The sequence below is a fragment of the Macaca mulatta genome, chromosome 10 (genome assembly GCF_049350105.2).
Source record: "Macaca mulatta isolate MMU2019108-1 chromosome 10, T2T-MMU8v2.0, whole genome shotgun sequence".
NCBI classification, from domain to species: Eukaryota; Metazoa; Chordata; class Mammalia; order Primates; family Cercopithecidae; genus Macaca; species Macaca mulatta.
This window is the reverse complement of record NC_133415.1, coordinates 14,616,565-14,642,681: the sequence shown is the minus strand read 5'-3', so window position 1 is coordinate 14,642,681 and position 26,117 is coordinate 14,616,565. Positions and strand designations below refer to the sequence as shown.

General features: G+C 52.7%; 1 protein-coding gene across 5 annotated transcripts; it reads left to right on the top strand.

Moving 5' to 3' along the window:
- CSF2RB (colony stimulating factor 2 receptor subunit beta) lies at positions 1 to 26,117 on the top strand. 5 transcript variants are annotated; one of them, XM_077949797.1, is made up of 14 exons: positions 1 to 390; positions 9,371 to 9,618; positions 10,591 to 10,714; positions 13,315 to 13,508; positions 16,742 to 16,899; positions 16,977 to 17,145; positions 17,704 to 17,839; positions 18,002 to 18,159; positions 20,107 to 20,246; positions 21,123 to 21,285; positions 22,640 to 22,730; positions 22,919 to 23,007; positions 23,838 to 23,964; positions 24,683 to 26,117. In XM_077949797.1, exons 2-14 carry the CDS (start codon positions 9,543 to 9,545, stop codon positions 25,806 to 25,808), a joined length of 2,751 nt encoding a protein of 916 aa, XP_077805923.1. In that variant the 5' UTR covers positions 1 to 390; positions 9,371 to 9,542; the 3' UTR covers positions 25,809 to 26,117. The 5 variants fall into 5 exon arrangements, with proteins under 5 accessions (XP_077805923.1, XP_015005742.3, XP_077805924.1 ...); XM_015150256.3 differs by having other exon boundaries at positions 22,919 to 22,976; positions 23,861 to 23,964; positions 24,683 to 25,952; XM_077949798.1 differs by having other exon boundaries at positions 17,984 to 18,159; positions 22,919 to 22,976; positions 23,861 to 23,964; positions 24,683 to 25,952.

Below are 26,117 nucleotides of genomic sequence, written 5' to 3'. Positions count from 1 at the left end.
AGATGATTTGCGTAAGGACACACTTTAAGAAGCAGTGGACTTGGAAGTCCAACCCAGATCTGCCTGGCTCTGGGCTCAAACCAGCTGTGGTTATTGCAGCCATTTCTACCTGCATCGCCATCGAGGAGTCAGGGAAGGCTGCATGGAGGAGGCCCTGTGTCAGCTGAGGCTTGAAGGAGGCCTAGAAGTTTGTAAGAAGGTAAGTTGGAGTAGAAGGCCTTCTGGAAGTAAGAAAAGTCACGTGCACTATTAGCAAAGTAGTCCTGGGCTGGCACTGCTTCCTCTTTCTGCTTCTCTGTTTCCTGATGACGTCAACATAAATAGGAAGCGTGGGAGGCTCACTCTGCCTAGAGGCTCCAGAAGAAAGCTGGACTCTCCGACCACACAGAGGTATGTTCCGGCGTCCAGGAGCGGTGCTGAGGCAGGGTGGGGTCACAGCAGGGGGGAATGTGGGGAGTCCAGGATGGAGAAGGACAGGGGGAGCCTGGGGGGCGTCCTGTGGGCAGCTGCGCCCTGGGGACTTGGAAGAGTTAGGGCTTGGCCTCTTGGGATGACCTGAGCCCAGACTCCTGGGGCAGCCAGCGGGTGGGGAGGCAGCCAGGGGCGCCAAGCTGTTTTGGTGTTGTATGATAGCTCTGGGGAGGACTCAGCCTCGCCAGTGGGATCTGGTTGGTCCTGGTGGGAAGGACACCTAGTGGGGTGGAAAGAGCTCAGGCCTGGGAGTCAGGCACCTATGGTCTGTCTTCATTTTGTCACTAAGATGCTGGTGGTAGTGAGAGCACCCCCTGTCCACCCCGGGCTTCTGTCTCCTCATTTGTGGAATGGTGAGCATAGAGAGTCCCTGACATCTTGATGTAGAAACAGAGAGAATGCATGCTCGTGTGTTTGCCTGTGTGGGCATTTGTGTGTGTGTCTCTGTGTGTATGTGCATGTGCGGATCCCTGGGGATGCTGGAGTGCAGAGAGACTAAGAGGCAGAGGGTGAAACCTGGAAGCTTGCTGCGCTGAGGCCCAGAGCTGGGTGCGGTGTGGCTTGAGAAGCTCACTTTGAACTTGAGAGAAGCTCACTTTGAACTTAACAGAGTGAACTTAGTTCTGACACTCTGCACTGCTTATTTGGGTTGCTGATGTGCGTTGGTGCCCAGGTGTGTGTGTTCTGTAACCAAGTATGTTGGCTGGGTAGGTAGGTATCTGGGGTGTCTGCTTTAGGGTGTGTGCAGGCGTGCGTACTGGCCCTGAGAATGAAAGGGCAGGTGTTTTACTGGGACCTTGTCAGACGGGTGCTAGTGACGAGCTGCATATGTGCAATTTTTAGTCTTCAAAAACCCTGCTGTTATATTTTTGTATAGCCAAATTCTAAATTTTTTCTATTATCTTTCCTGCTTTTTAATCATTTTATAATGAGCGAACATTTCCAATTAGCTTTTGGTCACTCTTTTTTTCATCCTGCAGTTTTATTTATATTGTTCCAGTGTACAGATATACCAACACCATAGGATAGTTCATAAACTGTAGAAGGAATGTATTTAATACTAAACAAGCAACTACGCAGAAACCTGACTTCATGAAAATCAGAATAATCTAGAAGTATGCAGCACAAGAGACAAAGTCCCCAGCAATTTCTTTTCCCAAGTTCCATAGCTTACTCTTCTCACCACATGTATTCTTCCAGAACATTTTCTTTTTTTTTTTCTTTTTTTTTTTTTTTTTGAGATGGAGTCTCGCTCTGTCGCCCAGGCTGGAGTGCAGTGGCCGGATCTCAGCTCACTGCAAGCTCCGCCTCCCGGGTTCACGCCATTCTCCTGCCTCAGCCTCCCAAGTAGCTGGGACTACAGGCGCCCGCCACCTCGCCCGGCTAGTTTTTTGTATTTTTAGTAGAGACGGGGTTTCACCGTGTTAGCCAGGATGGTCTCGATCTCCTGACCTTGTGATCCGCCCATCTCGGCCTCCCAAAGTGCTGGGATTACAGGCTTGAGCCACCGCGCCCGGCCTAGAACATTTTCTAAGCATGATACAAGCACGTAGTTTTTCTTTCCTTTTCTTTTTTTTTTTTTTGTTTGTTTTTTGTTTTGTTTTGTTTTTGTGATGGAATTTTACTCTTGTCGCCCAGGCTGGAATGCAGTGGCACAATCTCGGCTCACTGCAACCTCCTCCTCCCAGGTTCAGGTGATTCTCCAGCCTCAGCCTCCTGAGTAGCTGGGATTACAGTCCCCAGCCGCCACCAGGCCTGGCTAATTTTTGTATTTTTAGTAGAGATGGGGTTTTACCATGTTGGTCAGGCTGGTCTCGAACTCCTGACCTCAGGTGTTCCACCTGTCTCAGTCACCCAAAATGCTGGGATTACAGGCTTGAGCCACCGTGCCCGGCTGGTAGTTTTTCTTTTTACAGAAATGGGATTATTTATATATTATTTTATATATATATTATTTATATATAATTATTATACATAATTATATATATTATATATAATATATATTATTTATATATAATTATTTATATATAATTATTTATATATATATTATTTATATATAATTATATATAATATAAATATTATTTCTATATATATTATTTATATATAGATCTAACTTGTTAAGTAATCCTAAGAAATATGTGGCATTTATTAGGATGAGTACACCACAATGCATCTAATCTCATGTTGACTGACACCTAGATTGTTTCTAATTTTTCCACGTCTACGGAACTGTTTCTATAGACTAAATTGCTAAATGCAGAATTACCATGCAAGAGGTTGTGCGTTAGAAATTTTAATAGGTATTGTCAAATCAGTCTCAAAGCAGCTGAGCTAAGCTGACATTCCCAGGTAGTGCCTAAAAGGGCCAATTTACCTTTAGAGAAATTATCAATCTTCTAATTTTTGTCCAATATTATGTACGGAAATTCTCAATGTTGCTTGATTTTTTTCTTTCCCTGATTATGGGTGAAGTTGTACATTTTCTATATGTGGATTGGCCATCTGGATTTCATTTATGATGAACGTGGAGAAATTTTTGTTCATCTCCTGTTGAATTCTCTTTTACATCTTAACTTTTGGAGTGACTCGTTTATTATGTATATTAATAATCCATTTATATATGTTGAAAATATATTCTCCCAAGTTATCACTTAGCTTTTTCTTTACCATGTTTAAGATGTCTTATGTCATATAAAAATGTTTTCATTGTTAAGGCAAACCTGTCATTACTTTTTATATGGTTTCCGGTTTTGGTGTCTTGTAAACCTCTGAGATTATCGGTGTCTTGTAAACCTCTTTTTACTTTATGATTTCTGGTTTGGTGTCTTGTAAACCTCCAAGATTACAGAAAGAGTTTTAATAATTTTACATTTTGGTTTTGACTTTCAGATTTTTAGCCTACCTCGAATTTAGAGAGGTGAATAATGTGTAAAGTAACTTTTAAAAATAATTACCATCTAATTGTCTTAACATTGCTAATTATGAGTGTGCGGTTTCTCCTCTCTTCAATGATTCGAAGTGCTCCTATTACATCCTAGGATTCTATACGTACTTTGTTATTTTCCTTATTGTTTTCTGTTCCATTTGGCTACCGCTACATTCCTTATTATTTTTCCAGGGAATGGAGCAAGTCTCTCATCTCTGGTTTGTTATAATTTAGAATCAGTTTGCCGAGGCCCAGCGCAGTGGCTCATGCCTGTAATCCCAGCACTTTGGGAGGCTGAGGCAGGCAGATCCCTTGAGGTCAGGAGTTCAAGACCAGCCTGGCCAACATGGTGAAATCCCATGTCTGCTAAAAATACAAAAAATTAGCCGGGCTTGGTGGTGCACACCTGTAATCCCAGCTACTTGGGAGGCTGAAGTGGGAGAAGTGCTTGAACCCAGGAGGCAAAGGTTGCACTGAGCTGAGAGCACACCACTGCACTCCAGCTGGGGCAACAAAGCGAGACTCTGTCTCAAAAAAAAAAAAAAAGAAAAAAGTGAGGGGTGGGGTGGTAGGCGCGGTGGCTCACGCCTGTAATCCCAGCACTTTGGGAGGCCAATGCGGACGGATCACGAGGTCAGGAGATCGAGACCATCCTGGCTAACATGGTGAAACCCCGTCTCTACTAAAAATACAAAAAATTAGCCAGGTGTAGTGGCAGGTGCCTGTAGTCCCAGCTACTCGGGAGCCTGAGGCAGGAGAATGGCATGAACCTGGGAGGCGGAGCTTGCAGTGAACCTAGATGGAGCCACTGCACTCCAGCCTGGGCGACAGAGCAAGACTCCATCTCAAAAAAAAAAAAAAAAGAAAATCAGTTTGCCAAGTCCATTAAGTATCTTTTTGGAATTTTCATGTTGATTGCATTGAATTTAGAGATTATCTGAGGGATATTGGCCACTGGAAGTAAAGACAATAGTGAGAGCCTCTTATGTGAGGCTTTTACGGGAGGACACTAACGTGCCCCCTTGGCTCTGACATCGCCTTTGGTTTCTGGCAGACATTCAGTGATGCCAACGTTTCCTCCACTGCCTCGTTTGCCAGGGTTTGTTTGTTCATTTAACCAGAAAAGTCTTGTTTATTATTAAATATTTAGGAGCACCTTTCAAGATCAGCTTATCCTTTTTCCCTTTTAATCTGTTCATCTGTTTGTTTGAATCATAAGTAGATTTCTCGAGCGTTCTCCTTCAATGTATGGAGCACCCTCTACTTGGCCATGATGTCTTCTCCTTTTAAAAGTCTTTGTCAGGTTGACCTATGAAATTGTTTCTGGAGTGAATTTGTATTTTGCTTTTTTCCCCCTAGTTTTTATTCCTACCATTCAGTTTCTTCATAAGCCTGGGAATGTTTTATGTGTGTGTTTATTTTAAGTAAGAAGGTGTTTGGTTTTTCTCTTCTCTTTTCTCTCTCTTCCTTTCTCTGTCCCTCCCACCCCTTCTCTGTCATCCTCCTGTCCCCATGCTTACTCTGCATTCTTAGTGATTTTTAATCTTTACATTTTTAAGGATTTCAAATGTATTGAACTTATATTTTCTGGGTTGGGCACGGTGGTTCACACTTGTAATCCCAGCACTTTGGGAGGCCAAGGTGGGCAGATCACTTGAGGCCAGGAGTTTGAGAACAGCCTGGCCAACATGGTGAAAACCGGTCTCTACTAAAGATACAAAAAGTAGCCAGGCATGGTGGTGCATGCCTGTAGTCCCAGCTACTCAGGAGGCTAAGTCACAAGAATCGCTTGAACCCAGGAGGCAGAGATTGCAGTGAGCCAAGATCATGCCATTGCACTCCAGCCTGGGTGATGGAGTGAGATTCTGTCTCAAAAATATATATACATATTTTTTTAAAGAAACCGTATTTGCTACCAGCATTTGGGTTTATTTAGCACATATATGCTCTTCCAAAACAAGAGGAGATCTTTAGCAAGTTTTCAGCTCTCCTCCACTCTCCACCCCAGCCTCACAGCCAACTCCCATGTTAAAATCATCTGAGTTTTGGTTCAGTATTCTTCTTTACTTATCTATAAGTGTTACTGGTTTCTTTGCCTCAGTGTTTCAGCCTTTCTTGGATTTTTTTTCCTGAAATATAACCTGGAGTAATTTTTTTCAGAAAAGATTTGAAAAACTTTCTTTGTCCTTACATATCCAAAATTTTTTGTGTCCTTTAAATGTCAAAGAAAACTTGGCATTTTGTGATTCTAGGTTTAAGCATGATTTTCCCTTGGTATTTTCAAGACATCTATTTAAAGTTCAGAGTCTCTCATGTGAAATCTCTAGCCAATCTGACCCTTGTCGCATTCAAAGTATCCTATTTGTTTTCTTCTGGAAGCATTTCTAGGATTATCCTCATATTCTTGCAAGATGGAAAGTTTACCAGTGAGAACTGGGTTTGGCTCTATTAAAAGGAATCTTGAGAGTTAACTCTGATCTCTGTCCCCTACTATAAAATCCCATTGTAGTAGTCCCTGCCCCTTGAATACAGATTCCTTACTGTCTTTAAAAAATATTTCACAAAGGAATCTTGTTCTTTATTGAGTGGCCTGTTGTCTTCTTGAAAGCCCTGGGAAGCTTTCCCCATTTGCTGTTGTATCTGTTTGGTTGCACATGGAAAATCCCTAAGCAATGGTGGCTTGACAACATAGAAGTTTCTTTTTCCCAGCATATAAAAGAGGCCCAGGGGTAGCAGTTTCAGGCTAGTATGGTTGCTCCAGAGTGAGAGTGGGAATCCAACTTCCTCTCTTTCTGTTGCATCATCTTCACATATGACTTCCATCCTCAAGGTAACCTCATGGTCCAAAATAGCTGCTGAAGCTCCAGCTATCACCTCCAAGTTGCAGGCTGGAAGAAGGAAGAAAGACAGAGGGACAAAAATGAACCTCTCCCACCTGAGTCAACTGCCATCGAGCAGCCTTTTTTGGAAGACATACACAATGTTTCCACTCTCACCTCCTTGGATCACATTTAGTCACTTGACGGCACCTAGCAGCAAGGGAGTAGGGGAAATAAAAACTTTTATTCTGTGTAGCAGTCAACTCAGCTGAAACCTTGGTTTCTGCTGCCAGGAGGAAAGGGACACGGTCTTCCACTGTCTTTCAGACTAGGTGGCTGACACTGTCTGCCATACCTGTTCTTAATTCTCTCCACCCCCTGCTTCCGGATGCTGGAATTTTTGAATTTCTTTCCCAGGTCTAAACTTTTCTCTAAGACTTTTCATCTTCTTGATTATTTGCTCTATTTTATACATCTATCTTTTTCATTTGTGGTATCCCTTCTGTGGTTTGGCCCGTTATTGATAGTTTGTTGGGGTTTTTTTGTTTGTTTTTTTGAGAGAGAGTCTCAGGCTGGAGTGCCATGGCAGCTGTCTCAGCTCACTGCAACCTCCGCCTCCCAGGTTCAAGCAATTCTCCTGCCCCAGTCTCCAGAATAGTTGGGATTACAGGCGTGTGCCACCATGGCCAGCCATATATATATAATATAAATATTATATTTTTAGTAGAGACAGGGTTTCACCATGTTGGCCAGGCTGGTCTCAAACTCCTGACCTCAAGTGATCTGCCCGCCTCGGCCTCCCAAAGTGCTGGGATTACAGGCATGAGCCACCGCGCCCAGCCTTTGACTGATTTTTTTTTTAATTATGGATCTCACATCTTCAAATTCCAAGAACTCTGTTCTTTGCATAGAAGTGCCTTCTTTTAAATGGCTATGATTTCTCAAATCTCCCCGAGGATGCTGATTTAGATGTCTTAATGTACTCTTTTATTTTTGCTGTTTCTGTGCCTGTCTGTAGAAGCGTCTGCTGGGTTAGTGTATGTCAGAATAGATGTGCGCTGTTTGGAGATTTGGGAAATGGAATCACTATTGGCATAGAGGTCAGGGACAGAGTCTAGAGGTAACTCACCGTGGGCTTGAATCCCAACCTGTTCCTTACCAACCATGTGACTGTCGACCAATTATATAACATCCCACCTGTTTTCTCATCCACAAAGTGGAGATTCTAGTGGTAACCTATACATGGACGTATTCATATCCGTGAAGCCTTTTGAATAATGCCTGGCTCAAGGAAAACACTGCAATATTGTCAGCCACTATCATGCATTCTCTCTGTATATGTGAATGTTGTTTGTACTCTTTAATGATATTGATTTGTTTTCACCTTTTACACTAACCTGTGCTCCATAATTCTAGTTGCTATGGTCTATATGTTTAAGTGCTCCTAACTTGATGTTGCAACCTAATCCCCAATGTGAGAATATCTGGTGGTAGTGCCTGTGGCACCCTATAGAATACCCCAGCAGGTTCCCTTGCTCCTTCCGCCATGTGAGATTACAGGGAGAAGACTGTGAGGAACAGGCCCTCACCAGATATCGAATCTTGAACTTCCCAGCCTCCAGAACTATGAGAAATAAACTTTGTTACTTGTAAGCCACTCCGTCTATGGTATGTTGTTAGAGTAGCCCTAAGGGATGAGTACGTCGGTGCAAAGATTTTCTGTTTGCACTCTGTCCTTTGCTTTTATGGTTCTGTCAGTTTCATAAATTACAGAAGATTTCACTTTTATGTATTTCTGCCAGCCTTTGTCTCTGTGATGTCTCTCCTATGCTTTTAAGCTTAAAGAGTTCAAAGGCATTCACTTCTCTGGTTTGCAGGTTTCATAGGATGTAACATTTTACGTTGAAATTTGTAATTAACTTGTTATTTGGGGGAATGGTGTGAAATGGGGTTTTAGATAGGCATTTTTATGTTGTTATTCAATGATTTTAGCATTTTTTTAAATTGAATATTTCATCACTTCACATTGATTCCTGATTCCTCCTTCATCATGTATTAGTACATTCTGGGGTCAAATAGAGTTTGTTTCCAGCCAGCATGTCCACTGATAGATTCTGTGTGTGTGTATGTGCATCTGTGCATGTATCTGTATGTATGTGTGTATGTCTGTGTGTAGATGGTATATGCGAGTGTGTATATGTGTATGTGTGTGTGTTGTGCATGTGTGTGTATGTGTGTGCCTCTGTGTGTGAATTTGTGTGTATATGTGTAAATGTGTGTGCATGTTTGTGTGCATATGTGTATATATGTGTGTATACATGTATGTATCTGTGTTGTTCATGTGTGTGTATGTGTGTCTGTGTCTCTCTGTGTGTGTTTGTGTGTATGTGTGTGTGCATGTTTGCGTGAGTATATGCATGTATATTGTATGTATCTGTGTGTGTGTCTGTGTATGTGTGTGTGTCTGTGTCTGCGTTTGTGTGTATATGTGTGGGTATGTGTGCACGTTTTGTGTGTATGTGTATATATGTATGTATCTGTGTGTGCCTGTGTGTGTGTTGTGCATGTGTGTGCCTGTGTGTGCGCGTGTGTGTGTGTGTGTTCACGTGGGCATCTTGAGTGAAGCTTCCAGCAATCTTCCAGAAGAAAAGGAGCCACAGTTGTCTGTTCTGCTCTCTTGGGTACTTCCCAGACCAGTGAACTGAAAGGGAGGAAACCCCCGGCCTCCGAGGAGAAAAGGGAACTGGCAAGCAGAGGGTGGGGGGATGACGGTAAATGGAGCAGGGGTGGGGAGAGCACAGGCCCTGTGGAAGCGAGGACATGTGTGTGTACGTGTGTTCATGTCCAGGGGATGACACCGTGGCATCCAACAGCCGTGGACCAGCAGCCCACGGGGAGCTTAGTAGGAGTCAAATCCCAGGCCCCCCTCTCGGCTGCTCTGCTGTCTAGCACATTGTGCAGTGGTAGCGTCCGTGACCCAAGTGGGGGCCCAGCGCCTCAGGCCATGCAGCACATGTCCATTGCCTTCATGTTGCAGGACACTGAGGGGTCACGCGTGAGGGCCACTTCTCTGGGTTGTCCCCACAACATGGGTGGTGTCCCTGGGACACGTGGAAGGGGAGGGGCAGCTCACTGCTGATATCTCCCTCTGCAGGCCTGGAGGAGGCAGAGGCCGGGAGGGAGAGGTCCCAAGAACCTGTGAAATGGATCTGGCCTGGCTCCCAGCTGGGCAGGAACACAGGACTTCAGGACACTGAGGACCCTGCCACGCCCATGGCCAGCACCCACCAGTGCTGGCACCTGCCTGTCCAGAGCTGACCAGGGAGATGGCGCTGGCCCAGAGGCTGCTCTCCATGGCCCTGCTGGCCCTGTGCTGGGGGCACAGCCTGCCAGGGGCAGAAGGTGAGTTCCGTGGCTCCCACCCCCTTCCCTGTCCCCCTCCTCACTGCTGCATCCTGGGGGAGGGCCGCAGCCTACCCCCAGGACCCTGCCCACCAGCCCTCCTCCTGCTCCTCTCGCTCCGTCTCTCCCCCTGGCCTCCCCTGGGCCTCCCTCGCTTCCCTCCTCCTGCACATTCCTGCTCATCCTGTCCTGGAAAGTCCAGCTGAGCGTGTCCGGCTTCCTGGCCCACATTTCTCAGCACGGCACTCCTGGCCCCCAGCCTCCAGGATGGCTGCTCTGGCCGTTTCCCCGTCCCTCCTTCCCCAGCAGACACTCTCTGCGCCTCAGGGGTTCCCACCTCCGGGACTTTGCTCCTGCAGGGCCTCGGCCGGGGTTCTCTCCCTGCTTCAGCCGCTAGCACCCTCCTTGTGCCTGAAGGCCATGCTGGGATGCTCCTGGGTTCTTGAGGTGAAATGGCCCCTCCCAAGGGCTCCCAGACTCCCAGGGGCTTCTGTGACAATGCTGGAACCACAGTCCCCTTAACAACTATCAGGCTCCCGAGGCTGGGGACTAGAAAGCAGGGGGGAGGGCACAGGTGGGACTCTGCCACACTGCATCCCAGGGCTGAATGTGTGCCCCCTCCCAGGCTGCACAATGGGTTCAGGGGCCAGGCCTGTGCCTGATGCATGTCCCTGTCCTGAAGGTGGGGGAGGGGACCGTGCCCAGGAACAGCACACAGCAGAGCCCCAGAAGGTGTGCTGAGAACCAACAGAATATTGCGCTTCTGTCGGGAGAGGAGGGTCTGCAACCAGGAGCCCCCCCATCGGGCAGACCCCCTTCCCAACTCAGGGCACCTCTGCCTGGCCACCTGGTGCCTCTGCAGGGACCTGGGAGACCCCTCCCCCGAGCTGGGCATCCCAGAGCAGCTGGAGGTGATGGTGACAAGGGTCCCCACAGGAAAGAGAGGTGACCCCCTCCTACTCCTCTTGTCAGAAACCATCCCGCTGCGGACCCTACGCTGCTACAATGACTACACCAGCCACATCACCTGCAGGTGGGCGGACACCCAGGATGCCCAGCGGCTTGTCAACGTGACCCTCAGTCGCCGGGTGAATGAGTGAGTGACGCTGGGTGCAGGGTCCACGGGCAGGGGCTACGATGTCCCCTGTGCCTGGCGTGGGACGGTGGTGTAGAGAGGGACCTGTCAGGTCAGCCTCAGGGTGGAAGTGGACAGAGGACAGAGGAGAAGGGAGGCCCTCCTGGGAGCTCCTGCCCTGCCAGACACCTGCCAGGCCGGGCGCTGCCGTCTGACCTGGGGTTTCTGTGGAGTGCCTTCTACACTCACGTTGTTGATGATGGTGCTGGTGACAATGGTGACAATCTTCTCTTATTTTGTCACAATTTAACACAATTGCCCCACATGTCCTGTCTTAGTTCCTCCTGACCGTGAGGTGGGCAGGGCCAGGCCACGATGCCCCAACTCTGCCACCGCCTGCCTGTTCAGAGCAGAGCAGGGCAATGATGCTGGCCTGGGAGCTGGCCTGGGAGTTCACAGATGGGGAAACTGAGGCCCTGGAGGTGAAGTGCCAGCCCTGGCCACAAGGTAGGGAGTGGCAGAACAGGCCGTGTGAACGTGTCTGGGAGGGGGCCCCGTGCTCTCCCAGGGTCCCCCCTCTGCATATGGGCTGCCACCTCTCCCACCCGAGCTCTCCTGGGCATGCACCACACGGGAAGGAGACCAGCATCGCTCTGGGGTGTTGGCCAGGATCTAAATCAGCCTTAAATGAAATAATTAAACAGCTGGAACCAGAGAGGCAGGTGACAACCCATTGGAGGTCACCCCAGCATTGGGGGGTGGGACCGGCTCTGCCACTCCCCACCCCTCCACCGCCTTCAGTTCTCCTGGGCACCTCTGTTGGACCTTCTCCATTCTCCCCAACGACCATCCTGCCCCTTCCCGTGACCTGCTTTCTGCTGCACAACAGGGGACCAGGGAGAAGCTCCCTGCCCACCCCACACTCACATTCCCCACTGCCCACCGCCGGGGTGTGGGCCTGGACCGGGGCTCCTATCTAAGGCCTAAGACCTGATGCTGTCTGGTCCTGTTGCTCGGGAACATCACGGTCCCCAAGTCCCCACTCTGCCCTGTGCCACCCACTGTACCCTCTCTCAGGATCTTTCCCAATCGCCTTGCAAACCTCAGGAGTGCAGCGCCTGGGCATCTCCTGACCTGGCAACCCTGCGGCCCCTCTTTCTCTGCTTCCTTTGACAGCAGCATTCCCGACAGAGTTGTCCACACTCACCACATCCAGTTTCTTTCCAGCCGTTTCCTCTTGGGCCCACTCCGCTAGGATGCTGCCCCCACCAGGCCACCCAAACTGCTCTGGTCCAAGTCAGCAAATGCCCCGGGGAGCAGGATCTCATGGTGGAGCCTCTGCCTTCTTCCTACTTGACCAGGGGCAACCCCTGACAAGGAGGACCGCCGCGGCCTCCCAGCAGTTCCTCCTGCACCTGGCTCTGCCCACAGCTCACCCAGCGCCCCCGGGGCCCTGCCCACCCTCCTCTTTCTCCTTGTCTGCAGCCTCTTGGTTCTCTCGGCTGCCAAGGGTGAGACACCCAGGCCCAGTGTATGGGTCTCCTCTCTGCTGTATCCACTCTGCGGAGACCCCCTGAGGTCCCAGGGGCATCTCCCAAAGGTGACCTCAAGCCCACACTTCCCCTAAGCTCCAGGCCTCCAGGCTCACTAGCTTCTCCACCTGTCACTTAAACAACAGGCATCTCCGACTCCAGATGTCCTCAGCCAAAGTCCTGCTCTCACCTGAGCTGCATTGCTGCCTCTGTCTTTCCCCATCCCCCTTTCTAAATGGGAGCTCCTAGTGGCTCAAGCTAAACAACAGGGAGGATTTTGTTTTAAGTCTCTTTTGCCACCATTCCTTCCTGACTGCTATATCCCTCCACCAGCAAATGCTGCCAACCTTATCTCAAGCAGAGCGTGAATCTCACCCACACCAGCCTGACCACCCTGGTGCACGCCACCTCCTGTCACCTGGATATTCCAGAAGCCTCCTAACAGGGCCCCCTGCTTCCAACGTTGCCACATTCCCACCTCAGTCTATTCACAACTGAGGACGCTCAGGAATCCTTTCAAAGCATTCATCAAAATCTACAACACCTTTGCTCAGAACTGTTTCCCACTCACTCGCAGTGAGATCCAATCCCATCACGTTGATGGGTGGGTCTCCTAGACCTCCCTGTCACATGCTCCACTCCCCACACACTGGTTTGAGGCCAAACCACGCAACACATCAAACAAAGCCCCAGGGTCTCTGCACATGCTGTTCCCGTTTCCTGAATTCCTCACAATTTGCACAGTCCCTCCCTCAATGCCTTTCACATTCTGCCCCCAGGTCACCTCCTTAGAGAGGCCTGCTTGTCCCATATTTCAAATTGCCTCCCCAGCCCAGTCCTTACTCCCTCCTCACCTGCTGCTTGCTTTATTTATCCACATGAAGTTCTCTCCACTGCTCACGCTACACGCTCTTTTCCATGCGGGTCCCCTTCTCCCAGGATGGCAGCTCTGGGGGCAGGATTTGTGTGTGTTTTGTCACTGCCTGGCCCCTGATTCTGGACAGAGCCAGGCACGTGGTGAGCACTCAGTGAACCTTTGATGAGTGAGTGATCCCCATACACCCTGGGCTAAGCCATGTCCTCTCCCAGCAGGGACCCTCCAGAGCCAGTGTCCTGTGACCTCAGTGAAGACATGCCCTGGTCAGCCTGCCCCTATCCCCGCTGCGTGCCCAGGAGATGTGTCATTCCTTACCAGAGTTTTGTCGTCACGGACGTTGACTACTACTCATTCCAACCAGACAGGCCTCTGGGCACCCAGCTCACCGTCACTCTGACCCAGCATGGTGAGGGGCTGGGGACCCTGCCCGGGGCTTGGTTTCCTGTGTGGACAGGGGGGCCCCGGGGGTGGCCCAGGGAGTCTTCAAGGCAGGAGACTGTGGCTTGGGGTTGGGTGAGGGTATCTTGAGGGATGAGGGTGTGGTCTGGTTACGTGGAGGCTTCAGAGCAGGGACTGTATGAGGGGCCCCTGACAAAGGCTTCTCCTATGCCCCTGGCTGCTACCACCTCCCACTAAGCCATGGGCTTCCAGCACTGCAGGCTTCCCTTGAAGAAAACCGTTCTCACCACTCACTTAGAAGCCTACCCAGTTAGAAAACTCTGTCCGCTTAATTGTTTCATCTCATCTCTGAAGCAACCCGTTTCCTGGATGTGGCCCTTGAGGCCCAGGAGGTCAGATGCCTCCTCTGAAGTCCCCCCGCTGAGTAGTAATGACAGAGATGGGTCAGCCTTCCCAGGGGCTTCCTGCATGGTAGACAGGGAGCTTCTCTCCTCCCTGCCCTGGAGGAGGGACCCCGGTGTGGGCTGCAATCCCACAGTGGTCCATGAAGCCATCTGTGGTCTAGGGTGGGGTAGATGATCATTTTATATAGTTAAGTTTTATTTGCCTCTACATTAGAAAGAAATATAACCCGCAATTCGAAGTCCTGGATTCAAGGAAATGGTTGCTTAGAGTGAAGCTAAACCTAAAAAGGGACATGTTTCATGAAAGTTTTCGTTGACGTGGCAAAAACCCATGCTGGTGGCAGGCTGGTAGGAGGAACTGCAGGCTGTCATTGCAGTCTCAGCACCACGGCACGCTTGGTGCTGTTACTGGTGTCTTTGGCTGCTGCTGAAACAGAGACAGACGGAGGTGACTAGTCCAGGGCCTCTCTGCTGCTGCTGGCAGAGCTGAGATCCAGATCCAGCGCAGGATGGTCTGGCTCCTTGGTCCTAACCACCAGCCCACCTGGTGCTCTTTGCAAGGGTCACACGGAAGGGGCTCTGACCATGGCTTCCTGCCCCTTTTGGTCACAGCATCATAAAGCCACGGCCAGAGGAGGGGATGGGTTAGGCCACCAGGAATCCATCAGAAGCAATGTTTCCACACATGGGTTTGATGGACACGAGAGTCCCTTCCTTCCTGAGAGCAGCTCAGGGTGCCCAGGCTGGAGGGAGGAGAAACGCTGTATGTCGTCCACCGTAAGAACTTACTGACAGCGGCGGGTGGGTGCCTCATGCAGGGGATAAAGCACAGTGTCCCTGGGAGATCAGCACAGGCTTCCCAGAAGGAAGAGCTTTGCAACTCAGATCTGAAGGGTGGACAGGAGAGGAGGGCAGGAGGAGCCTCTCTGGCAGGGTAACAGCTGTGCAGAGGCTGGGGGATCGGAAGGGCACGGGTGGCTGGGGGACCTGCTGACCACTGTGTCCAGGGAGCATCAACTTCAAAGGTTGGGCAGTGGTGGGAAGAAGCAGGAGACACAGGCAGGGACCTGGCCCTGGAGTGGCTTCTGTCTCCCGCAGTCTCAGGGTAGAGGGGACCCTCTAGGCATGGAGAGCACTGAGGGGAAATGCCACGATCAGATGTGGATGTGAGAATGCTGGGGACAGGGGACTTACAGGGTAGATTGGAGGAGCAGGAGTGGGAAAGAAGTTGAAGCTCAGGATGTGACCTCAAGCACTCATTCCTAGAAATGACGAGGACACAGCTGGCTAGGAGATGGGGGCATGAGGGCATGCAAATCATAGTTTGGATATACACACAATTCATTCATTCAACCCTCTTTCCTTGAGCACCTACATATACCAACAAAGCCGTCAACAAACCAGCCAGCAACCCTGCCCTTGGAGCTTACAGCCCGGAAACCAGGAAGGTTTCTAGGGCGAGGGAGACAACTTAGATATAGGGAGAGAAGTGTGGCCGTTGGCCTCCTGGAGGCTGTGTTGAGCAGTGAGGTAGGGTCCAGCCTAATGCAGACTAGCAATGAATCAAGGAAGCTGGGGGGCACTGGGCAGGTGACAGGCCTGCCTCTGATCTGCTCTGAGGCTCCATGTTTGGAGACCTTGGACATTTCACTTCCTCTATGAGTTTCTCCATCTGTGACATGAGTTGGTGGACTAAACCTCTTGAGCTGGTTGAGCAGGTTTCTGATGGGGCTGCCAGTCTGTGCAGTTTGTGGCAGCTTCCAAGAGGGCTCTGCCGGGAAGGACTCCCCCTCCATGACAGCCTCGGGGGCTGGGAGTGCAATGACCCATGAGGGACGCTGGTCCTGGCTGTGGGTGGGGAGGGGCGGCTCCCCTGCTGTGTGTCTGCCGTTCTGGGCGGATGATTCCTGACACGCTGTAACACACCACAGCCCATGTCCAGCAGAGAGCACTTACATCCTATGTGTCAGGGTATTTTTGTTTGAAAGTCATCCCTCAGCAAGCAGACACAGAAATGCCAGAAACCAGGTGCCATGTCTTCATTCTGCATGTTCTTGAACAACCCAGAGTTCCCAGGAGATGGGTGCTTGCCTTGTGGCTGCAAGGATTTCATGAGAAGCCCCAAGGTTGCCTACGCATATCCGTTCATTCATTCACTCGTTCACCTTGCCCTGTAATTCACTAAGCAGCCACATCTCAGCCTGGAGGTAGGGAAGGGGGTCAGGACCAACCCCACCCACCCCCATCTCCTCACCCCTTAGGGGAGGCAGACACAGAAACACAGGAATCCCTTGGCTGTGGTAAGACCCCGGTGGAGGGAATTCCACTGAGCTATGGTGGCAATGAGAGAAAGAATAAGGGATTCTGCCTGGAGATGCGGCTCCGAGGACGTTCCTAGAGCCAGAGGCATTTGCCCCGGGCATTGACAGCAGGAGGGACCCTGGGCAGGAGGAAGGGAGCTTGGATGGCAGGAGGGGGAGGCCTCTGAACCGCAGGCCCCTCTGCTGGCAGGAGCCACCCAGGCCGCAGCATGGGCAGTGGGGAGCCTCAGGACAGAGGAGGCTCCAATGAGAGTTTCCTTGCCAGCGCCTTTTATGGAGCTCGGGTCACATGGGCGTTGCAATCGGCACGGCTTTCCATTGCTTTCATGTTGAAACGCTACAGTTTTGCAGATGAAGGGCTGAGGCCCACAGAGGAAATGGGTCTTGCTCAAGGTCCCTTAGCTGCTGGGGGCAGGGGTGGCCTGGAAGCCCCTGTGTCCACACAAAAGGCCACGCAGGCCCTGACTGCCCCCCAGCAGTCCAGCCCTTAGGTGCCCTTCACTTCCCCCCGCCAGTCCAGCCTCCTGCGCCCAAGGACCTGCAGATCAACACCGACCAGGACCACTTCCTGCTGACCTGGAGTGTGGCCCCTGGGAGTCCCCAGAGCCACTGGTTGTCCCTGGGGGATCTGGAGTCTGAGGTGGTCTACAAGCGGCTCCAGGATTCTTGGGAGGTAGGAACCACGGCCGCTCTGCCCAGCCCAAAGGGATGGGCGGTACCCCTCCTTCAGCACCCACTGTCTTCTGACAGGATGCAGCCACCCTCCTCTCCAACGCCTCCCAGGCCACCCTGGGGCCAGAGCACCTCATGCCCAGCAGCACCTATGTGGCCCGAGTGCGGACCCGCCTGGCCTCAGGCTCTCGGCTCTCGGGACGTCCCAGCGAGTGGAGCCCAGAGGTTCGCTGGGACTCCCAGCCAGGTAATGGAGCCAGAGCTCAGGAAATGCCCCGCGGTGGGAGGGTGGGCTCATCAGGAGCTCCTGGCACAGCAGGGTTCCTGGGCTCCACCTGGGGGCTTCCCAGAGCTCCTGCTGCCATCTTTCCAGGAGCCTTCCTGGGCCGTCCCACCTCTACTGTGATTGCTGCCCAGTAGGACTCTGCCTCTGTTCACTTTGGGCTTCCCGGTTCCTGCATGCTCTCTGCCACTGGCAATTACAATAATAACAACAATAGCGCTATTAGCAGCCGTGTGTTACTGGAGGCTACAGGATGTGCAGGGCTTACCCACGTTTTTCTGTTCAATCCCCAAACACTGAAACTTAGATACTATTTCCACTCTCTGGGAGGGTGTGCAGGTGCACAGAACTCTCTCTCTCGGAGCTGTTGGACACCCAGCTGGCAGGTTCAGGCTGAAGTTTCAGTCCTGGTCTTTTGACCCCAGAGCTCGTGACCTCTGTGATGAATCACACGGAGGGCACCTACCGAGAACGATGGGAGGGATGAAGGAGGGAGTGCATGAGGACCTGTCTCCCTCCCAGGGGACGAGGCCCAGCCCCAGAACCTGCAGTGCTTCTTTGACGGGGCCGCCGTGCTCAGCTGCTCCTGGGAGGTGAGGCAGGAGGTGGCCAGCTCAATCTCCTTTGGCCTCTTCTACAAGCCCAGCCCAGATGCAGGGTAAGCATCCTTTTCCTCCGTCCCCTCCCCTCCTCTTGGCCTTGCTCTCTCCATGCTTCCTCCTGTCCCTGGGGCCCCAGCAGAAGCCACAGCCCACCCCAAGCTCTCCTCCCTCCCGTGTGCCCTCCCTCCCCCTGCCCTCAGCTCTGCTGTGCTCCTCAGGGAGGAAGAGTGCTCCCCAGTGCTGAGGGAGGGGCTCGGCAGCCTCTACACCAGGCACCACTGCCAGATTCCCGTGCCCGACCCCGGGACCCATGGCCAATACATCGTCTCCGTTCAGCCAAGGAGGGCAGAGAAACGCATAAAGAGCTCAGAAAACAGTGAGTTTGCTCCCAGCCCGCTGTGGGGATGGTCTGGGGACTAGCACACCCTCATTGTGTAACCCAGATCAGCTCAGGGTTCCTCCTGGCCAAGTCTTCATGTTTGTCACTTTCAAAGAGATGCAGTCCAGTGACCGAAAGTGAACAGAGAAGCAATGAAACCACGATGGCAGTGGCCGAAAACAGGAGCAGATCTTTTAAACCTCTGATCTCTTGTCCTTTTCTTCTGGACAGCGGCGGGTGGGTGCCTCCTGTCCTGCAGCTCTCCAAATCTCCACCGCTAGCCACACCCTCCTGGTCCTGTCACCAAAACCCTCCCTTTCATTCCTCGTTGGATTTTCCTCTTTCTGATTTCCGAAGTTCCCCGCCGACTGATATTCTTCCTTTAATGTAATTGATCTATGATGTACTTTTCAGCTGGGGCCTGTGGTGCGTACGGATAGTGTTGATCCTTGGAGTTTAATATGCTTCATTTCTGTGATGTAACGAAGACCCCAGTGCAGTGGAACCTCTCACATTGTTTCAGGATGACCAAGTTCTTCCATCCAGTCTTTAGCACGTGTGAAGGGCAGAGGCCAATTTGTCTTAGTTACCTGGGTTTGAATCTATCATTAACTCTCTTGGGATCCTCACTGGAAAAAGGAATTCTGATTGTTCAAACGCACAGGATATATTAAGGGCCTCATATAATGCCTGGCACATAAGAGGCCTCAACAAATTACAGGCATTCATATTATGTTTATACTGTGAAGGCATCGAGGTTATAAGCATTCTCTTTTTTCTTTTGGGTAGACTGAAGCTCAGAGAGGTTGAGTGACTTACTTAAAGTTGCACAGCTGTTAGTAGGCAGATCAAGATTAGAGTTCAGAACTTCTGACTCCCTACCCAGTTTCTGCTTTCTTTACCCTTTGCCTCTTTCAACTTGTGAGTCTGCCAGCCAGGTGGGAGGTGCTGTCTGCAAAGGGCTTCCCCTTTCTCTTTGGCCACTATCTCGTTGGGGAGAGGCCTCACCTAGATGTTGTTGAAGGCCTGCTACAGCTGCTGTATTGGGGATTTTCTGGTGATGAGAACGTGTGAATGGTCCTGGCCTTCAGCCATCTCCCTACAACACCTCTGGGAGTGTCAGACAAGAGAGCCCATCACACTGGTGGGGTCGCAATCTTTGTTCTACCACTGCTTACCTGCCTTTCCTCAGGGCAAGTTACTTAATGGTTCTGTGACTCACTTTCCCTGTCTGTGAAAAGTGAAGATTAATAGTACCCACCACATAGGGCTGTTAGAATTGAGTGGAATAATTCATGTGAAATAATATGTATAACATTGCCTAAAACATAGTCAGGCTGGGCACAGTGGCTCACACTTGTATTCCCAGCACTTTGGGAGGCCAAGGCAGGTGGATCACAAGAGGTCAGGAGTTCAAGACCAGCCTGACCAACATGGCGAAACCCCATCTCCACTGAAAATACAAAAATTAGCTGGGCGTGGTGGCAGGTGCCTGTAATCCCAGCTACTTGGGAGACTGAAGCAGGAGAATCGCTTGAATCCAGGAGGCAGAGGTTGCAGTGAGCCAAGGTTGCACCACTGCACTCCAGCCTGGGTGACAGAGTGAGACTCTGTCTCAAAAAAAAAAAAAAAAAAAAAAGCCGTTGCCTAGAATAGAACCAACTAATAGTGGTTTTATTTTTATTGCCAAAAAAAAAAAAAAAATAGGAGTGATGCAAGCACTGGGCCACATCGCTACAAAACAAGTGTATCTCAGCATCTCCCAAGAGGATACCACTCAGGTCAAAACATGATATAGTGAAGTGGGGATGAAAAGGATGAACCATGGACAGAACCTGGGGTCTTGTGCCAGTGGAGACAGCCCCAGTGTCTAGCATGAGACACGGGGAATGTTCTGTTGGAGGGTGGGTGTGATGACTCTCTTAACAGTGTCCCTCCCTCCAGTCCAGATGGCCCCTCCATCCCTCAGCGTGACCAGGGATGGAGACAGCTACAGTCTGCGCTGGGAAACAATGAAAATGCAATACGAACACATAGACCACACATTTGAGATCCAGTACACGAAAGACACGGCCACGTGGAAGGTGAGGCCCTTTGTCCAGGGAGGGGAGAAACACTGGGGAGGGCGTTCCAACTGCAAGGTGTCGGGCCCTTGGCAGGTGACCAGTGAGAGGTAGCCACGGGGACGTGGTGATCACTAGGCTATGTGGTTAGCAGGTCACTGTTCCATCTCTTGGTGAAGCAACTGAGGTTCGGAAAAGTGGCGTGGCTTGGCCAACACGAATAGCTGACCCTGAGTTCCCAGGGAACAGAGGACCCTCTGGGCAGGGAGGGGTTGAAAGGGCACTGGGAAGAAGGTTTTCAAAAGTCATGAAAGTTTGGGGTTATTTCCTCAGAGGAATCGCGTCTGGACACACATGGAGGCTCAGACAGAGCTGCTTCTGATGAGTCGGGGGTGCGCCCAGGCCAGGGCTCAGTCCCCTGCTTCCAGAGCCCGGAACAGAAACCACAGAACCAACCCCAGACCTTCAGACTAGAAATGGGGCAGCTGAGGCTAGGAGGGAGGTGGGCCAGTGGTGGAGCCAGGAGCGGGCCTGGGGTCCTGAACTCCCATTGTCAGGGTCCAGAGTCCAGTCAGCCTGCACTGCATTCCTGGAAAGGCCATAATGTGGGTGTGCTGAGAAGGCTCAAAAGATGGTGGGACAGGTGGTTTCAGGGTTCCGGGCCTCAGTGTTGTCAGTGTCAGGGCCTGCATTGAGAGGCGGAGTCCCCGGTGCCATCCGAAGTGCTTTCCCTGGGTGGGACCTTAGGGAGGATCCACGGTGGTGAGAGAGAAGCCACAGCGGGCCTGGGGCATGGCAGAAGCTGGGAGCCAGCGAAGCTGAGGGTCTAGGTGGGAGGGATTTGCAGCCGCTCCCACAGGCACCGGGCCAGGCCTCACCCTCAGCGCCAACCCACAGGACAGCAAGACTGAGACCCTCCAGAACGCCCACAGCATGGCCCTGCCAGCCCTGGAGCCCTCCACCAGATACTGGGCCAGGGTCAGGGTCAGGACCTCCCGCACCGGCTACAATGGAACCTGGAGCGACTGGAGTGAGGTGTGCTCCTGGGACACCGAGTCGGGTAGGTGAAGGCTGGAGTCCAGAGCTTCTGGCCAGGACCAGCTCATAGTTTCTCACTGCCATATAATCCTCAATGCAATAGCTGTAGTAGACCTGCAACAACTTGTTGGTGAGCCCTCTCCCCAATTAGATGGTGGCCAAATAGAAAGGGAAGGCCTTTGCAGACAGCACCTCCCACCTGGTCGGCAGACCCGCAAGTTGAAAGAGGCAAAGGGTAAAGCAGGGAGAAACTGGACGTGGAGTCAGAAGTTCTCCATCCACTCTTCATGAGACAGCGCAGCTGGGCAGAGAGTGCAGGCTGTGTGGGCACAGATGTGGGGCTCCAGACCCCACCCCATTCAGGCCTCCTTCCCTCCCTTGGGCCACTAGTCATTGGAAAGTGACACCTGGTGTGCAATACAGACTGCAAGTGAGGACTTGAGGGAGCAGAGGAGAGCAGGTCTCATGATCACTCCTCCTTTAAACAGGGACTTAGGCCTCTGTTAATATGGCCCTTGATTTCTTAGCTTTTGGGACTACCAAGTTTTTGTGGTTGCTCCGTCAGAGTTTCCTGTTACCATGGAAGCTAAGAAAATCTAGAGCCGCAGACTGGGTCCTTGGATTGCAAGGTTTTGCTGTGATTCCTTCATCTTCCCACCTCCCTGCACTTGCCTCGTGCACTGACCCCTCACCTTTCACCATAGTGACCACCAGGGGACTCCTGTAGAACAAGACAAGTCCAAGGGGTCGTTTCAGAGGGAGTAAGGATACAGGAGATATTGGGAGCATCCCAAGTGCACAGTCAGGCTTGGTAGTGGCAGGGGCCCAGGAAGAGGGCCACAACCAGGCAGAAACGAGGCCGGACCAATGGGCCCAAGGGAGGACCAAGAGGGGAGTCCTGAGGAACCTGGTCTGGGAGCTCAGGGCTGGGCAGCAGGAGGGATCAGGGGCCTCCAGAGGGGCCTTTGCACCTGCTGGTGTCTCTGCCAGCATGCCTTTCCCCATCTCCACCTCTCTAATCCTTCCTATTACTAGAGGCCCAGCTAATATGCCACCTCCTTCAGGAAGTCCCCTGTGATTGCCATGAACTGTGTGGTACTTGCCCTCCCTGTAGCACCTTCTGTGTTGTAGATCCTGGAAAGGATCTGACCCTCAGGTGTCCTCCCAGCACTTTGAACACTGTGGGGGTTCAGACCAATGCCCTTCTCAGCATGGATCTGGCCTCTCTCTGCTAATCCTCCAAAGCAGTAAGTTCCAGAGCCCTAGGCCTGCACAGAGCAGGCTCTCAGGGAATACTGCGCCAACCCCACTCCCTGCCCTGAGGTCGATTTCCCTCCCCGATGCTGACACTCCTCTTCCTCCCCGGCTGCTGGAAGTGCTGCCCATGTGGGTGCTGGCTCTCGTTGTGATCTTCCTCACCATCGCTGTGCTCTTGGCCCTCCGCTTCTGTGGCATCTACGGGTACAGGTGAGGGGACTCTGTGGGGCTGGAGGTGGTAGCCGAGACCCCAGAGGGCACCAGGGAATCCCACCCAGCTCCCTCCAGGTCCTGCTCTGCCACTCACTTCCTGGGCCTCAGTTTCCCCTCTGGACACGAGCATGGGAGCAACTGGCCCTGAGTTCTCTGATGGCTGTCACCTCCCTGGTGTCTTCCAGGCTGCGTAGAAAGTGGGAGGAGAGGATCCCCAACCCCAGCAAGAGCCACCTGTTCCAGGTAGGAACTGGCTGCGAGGGGTGGGGTGGGGGCTTCTCTGTTCCTGCCTTTCTTGTCTCTGTCCCCACCTCCTTCCCTTCCAGTGGGTTTTGGGTGGTAGGGATGTAGGTGGGCTGGAGGGGGGCTTTGGGAGCTTTGGGAGCGGGGCCAGCACTTGGAAATTCATTCCTGGGATTCCCTGCAGTGCCCATGCCTGGTCCTGCCTGCCAGAGCTCTGCATGGAGCCCAGTGGACAGAACTGAGTGTGGGGCTGCCCGGGACAGGGTGGGCTCACGGCAGGGGGGTCCTGCTACCAGGACGGATGGGGTGTCAGGAGGCAGAAGGGCTCCCCAAGGACAAGACACCTGGGCTGAGCTGTGAGGGTCCGAGTGGTGCCAGGTAGCAAAAGTTGCTCAGGCTCAGGGCATCTCAGGCTTAGGGCATCTTGAGGGTGGAGACGGAAACCTTTCAGGAAGGGAGCTGAGGGCATGGGACAGGAGGCTGGGGGCCATGGCGGGAGGCTGAGGTGACCATGGGGAAGACACCAGCATGTGGGTGATGGGAGCCCTTTAGTCAGGCAGGCAGGGCCAGCTTTGCCTGTGGAGGGATCTCTCTTGGCTGGTGTGGAGGAGAAATGTGGGCGAGCATGGAGACAGGCACTCCAGGTTAGGAAAATCACAGGAAAAGGACCCTGTCCTCAGGTATCAGGGACATGCGGGAAGTCCCAGCCCCTATCTGGGCCTCACTTTGCTGGTGTCAAAAGGCCATGGCCAGTCCTGAAGAAGTGGAGATGCTTCTCTTGTCTGGGGGCTCCTTGAATCCCCCTGCACCCCCATCCCCCTCTGCCTTGCCCCCACCTCGGGGGCCTCCTGATGCCCACAGGCACAAATATCCCTCCCTTGCAGAACGGGAGTGCAGAGCTTTGGACCCCAGGCAGCATGATGGCCTTCACCAGCGGGAGCCCCCTACACCAGGGGCCGTGGGACAGCCGCTTCCCTGAGCTGGAGGGGTGAGTGTCTGGGCTCATGGATCACTCCTGACCTCTGGGGAGCCTACAGGGAGCTGACCCCATTGTGCAAAGTGGGACTCAGGTGAGGTTGTTTGTGGCTTACTGTGAAGGGATCCAAGGGGACAGGTTTGCACTAAAGCAGGAGGCACCTGGGGTGGATGTGAGGAAGAACTTCACCTTTCCAGGCTAGGGAGGGCCAGACAAAGGAAGTGACCAGAAGCGAAAGAGGGAAACAGATGGCCTTCCCCTCCCCTGTTGGCTCAGAGGTGTCACTGCAGAGGCCTCACGGGGTAGCTGGGTCTGTAAACTCCCGGGAACTCAGCGCCTGAGCCGGCAGCTCACCACCGACTCGGCAGGGAGAAGGGGGTGGCATGGTTGATAGAATGGTGGAAGGGTGGCCCAGTGCACAGGCTGGGCATGAGCCTGGTGCTGAAGGAGGATGGACTTTAAGGTCAAAAGGGAGAGGGCTCCAGCCTTGCGGAGGAAGACCTTGAGCTCAGCACGGAAGATGGAGCTCCCGAGCCACAGACAGACTGAATTCATGTCCCGTGTTCTTCTCTGGGGCCCCTGCTCCCTCAGCCCTGCCCCGCTCAGGTTCTCACTGTGAGCTCTGGGGGACATCAGGGCTTCCAGAGAACCATCTCCACCCCACCTTGTGCCTGAGCCGAATCATCTGCCCAGGGTGGTCCCAACTCTTTGGCCCATGTTCTTCCCACAGGGTGTTCCCTGTAGGATTCGGGGACAGCGAGGTGTCACCTCTCACCATAGAGGACCTCAGGCATGTCTGTGATCCACCATCTGGGCCTGACACGACTCCAGCTGCCTCCGATCTGCCCACAGAGCAGCCCCCCAGCCCCCAGCCAGGCCCGCCTGCCTCCTCCCACTCGCCTGAGAAGCAGGTTTCCAGCTTTGACTTCAATGGGCCCTACCTGGGGCCGCCCCACAGCCGCTCCCTGCCTGACATCCTGGGCCAGCCAGAGCCCCCACAGGCGTGTGGGAGCCAGAAGTCCCCACCTCCGGGGTCCCTGGAGTACCTGTGTCTGCCTGCTGGGGGGCAGGTGCAGCTGGTCCCTCTGGCCCAGGCAATGGGACATGGCCAGGCCATGGACGTGGAGAGGAGGCCGAGCCAGGGGGCTGCAGGGAGTTCCTCCCTGGAGTCCGAGGGAGACCCTGCCTCTCCTGCTCTTGGGCCAAGGGTGGGAGGACAGGACCCAAAGGACAGCCCTGTGGCTATACCCGCGAGCTTTGGGGTTCCTGAGGACCCTGGAGTGGCCTCTGGTTACGTCTCCTCTGCAGACCTGGTACTCCCCCCACACTCAGGGGCCTCGGCTCTCTCCCTGGTTCCCTCTCCGGGCATCCCCTCAGACCAGACCCCCAGCTTCTGTCCTGGGCTGGCCAGTGGACCCCCTGGAGCCCCAGGCCCTGTGAAGTCAGGGTTTGAGGGCTATGTGGAGCTCCCTCCAACTGAGGGCCAGTCCCCCAAGTCCCCAGTGAACAATCTTGTCCCCCCTGAGGTCAGAAGCCCTGTCCTGAATCCAGGGGAACGCCGGGCAGATGTGTCCCCAACATCCCCACAGCCCGAGGGCCTCCTTGTCCTGCAGCAGGTGGGCGACTATTGCTTCCTCCCCGGCCTGGGCCCCGGCCCTCTCTCACCACGGAGTAAACCCTCTTCCCCGGGACCCTGTCCTGAGATCAGGGATCTAGACCAGGCTTGTCAAGTCAAGAAGCCCCCAGGCCAGGCTGTGCCCCAGGTGCCCGTCATTCAGCTGTTCAAAGTCCTGAAGCAGCAGGACTACCTGTGTCTGCCCCCTTGGGAGGTCAACAAGCCTGGGGAGGTGTGTTGAGACCCTCAGACCTAGACAGGCAAGGGGACGGAGAGGGCTTACCTTCCCTCCCGCCTGACCTTCCTCAGTCATTTCTGCAAAGCCAAGGGGCAGCCTCCTGTCGAGGTAGCTGGAGGCCTGGGAAAGGAGTTAGCCTTGCTCCAGACCCCTTGACCTTCGGCAAATCACTTCTCTCCCTGCGCTCACACACACACACACACACACACACACACGTACGTGCACACATTTTTCCCCTCAAGTTAACTTATTTGTAGGTTCTGAATTATTAGAACTTTCTAGACATACTCATTCCATCTCCCCCTCATTTTT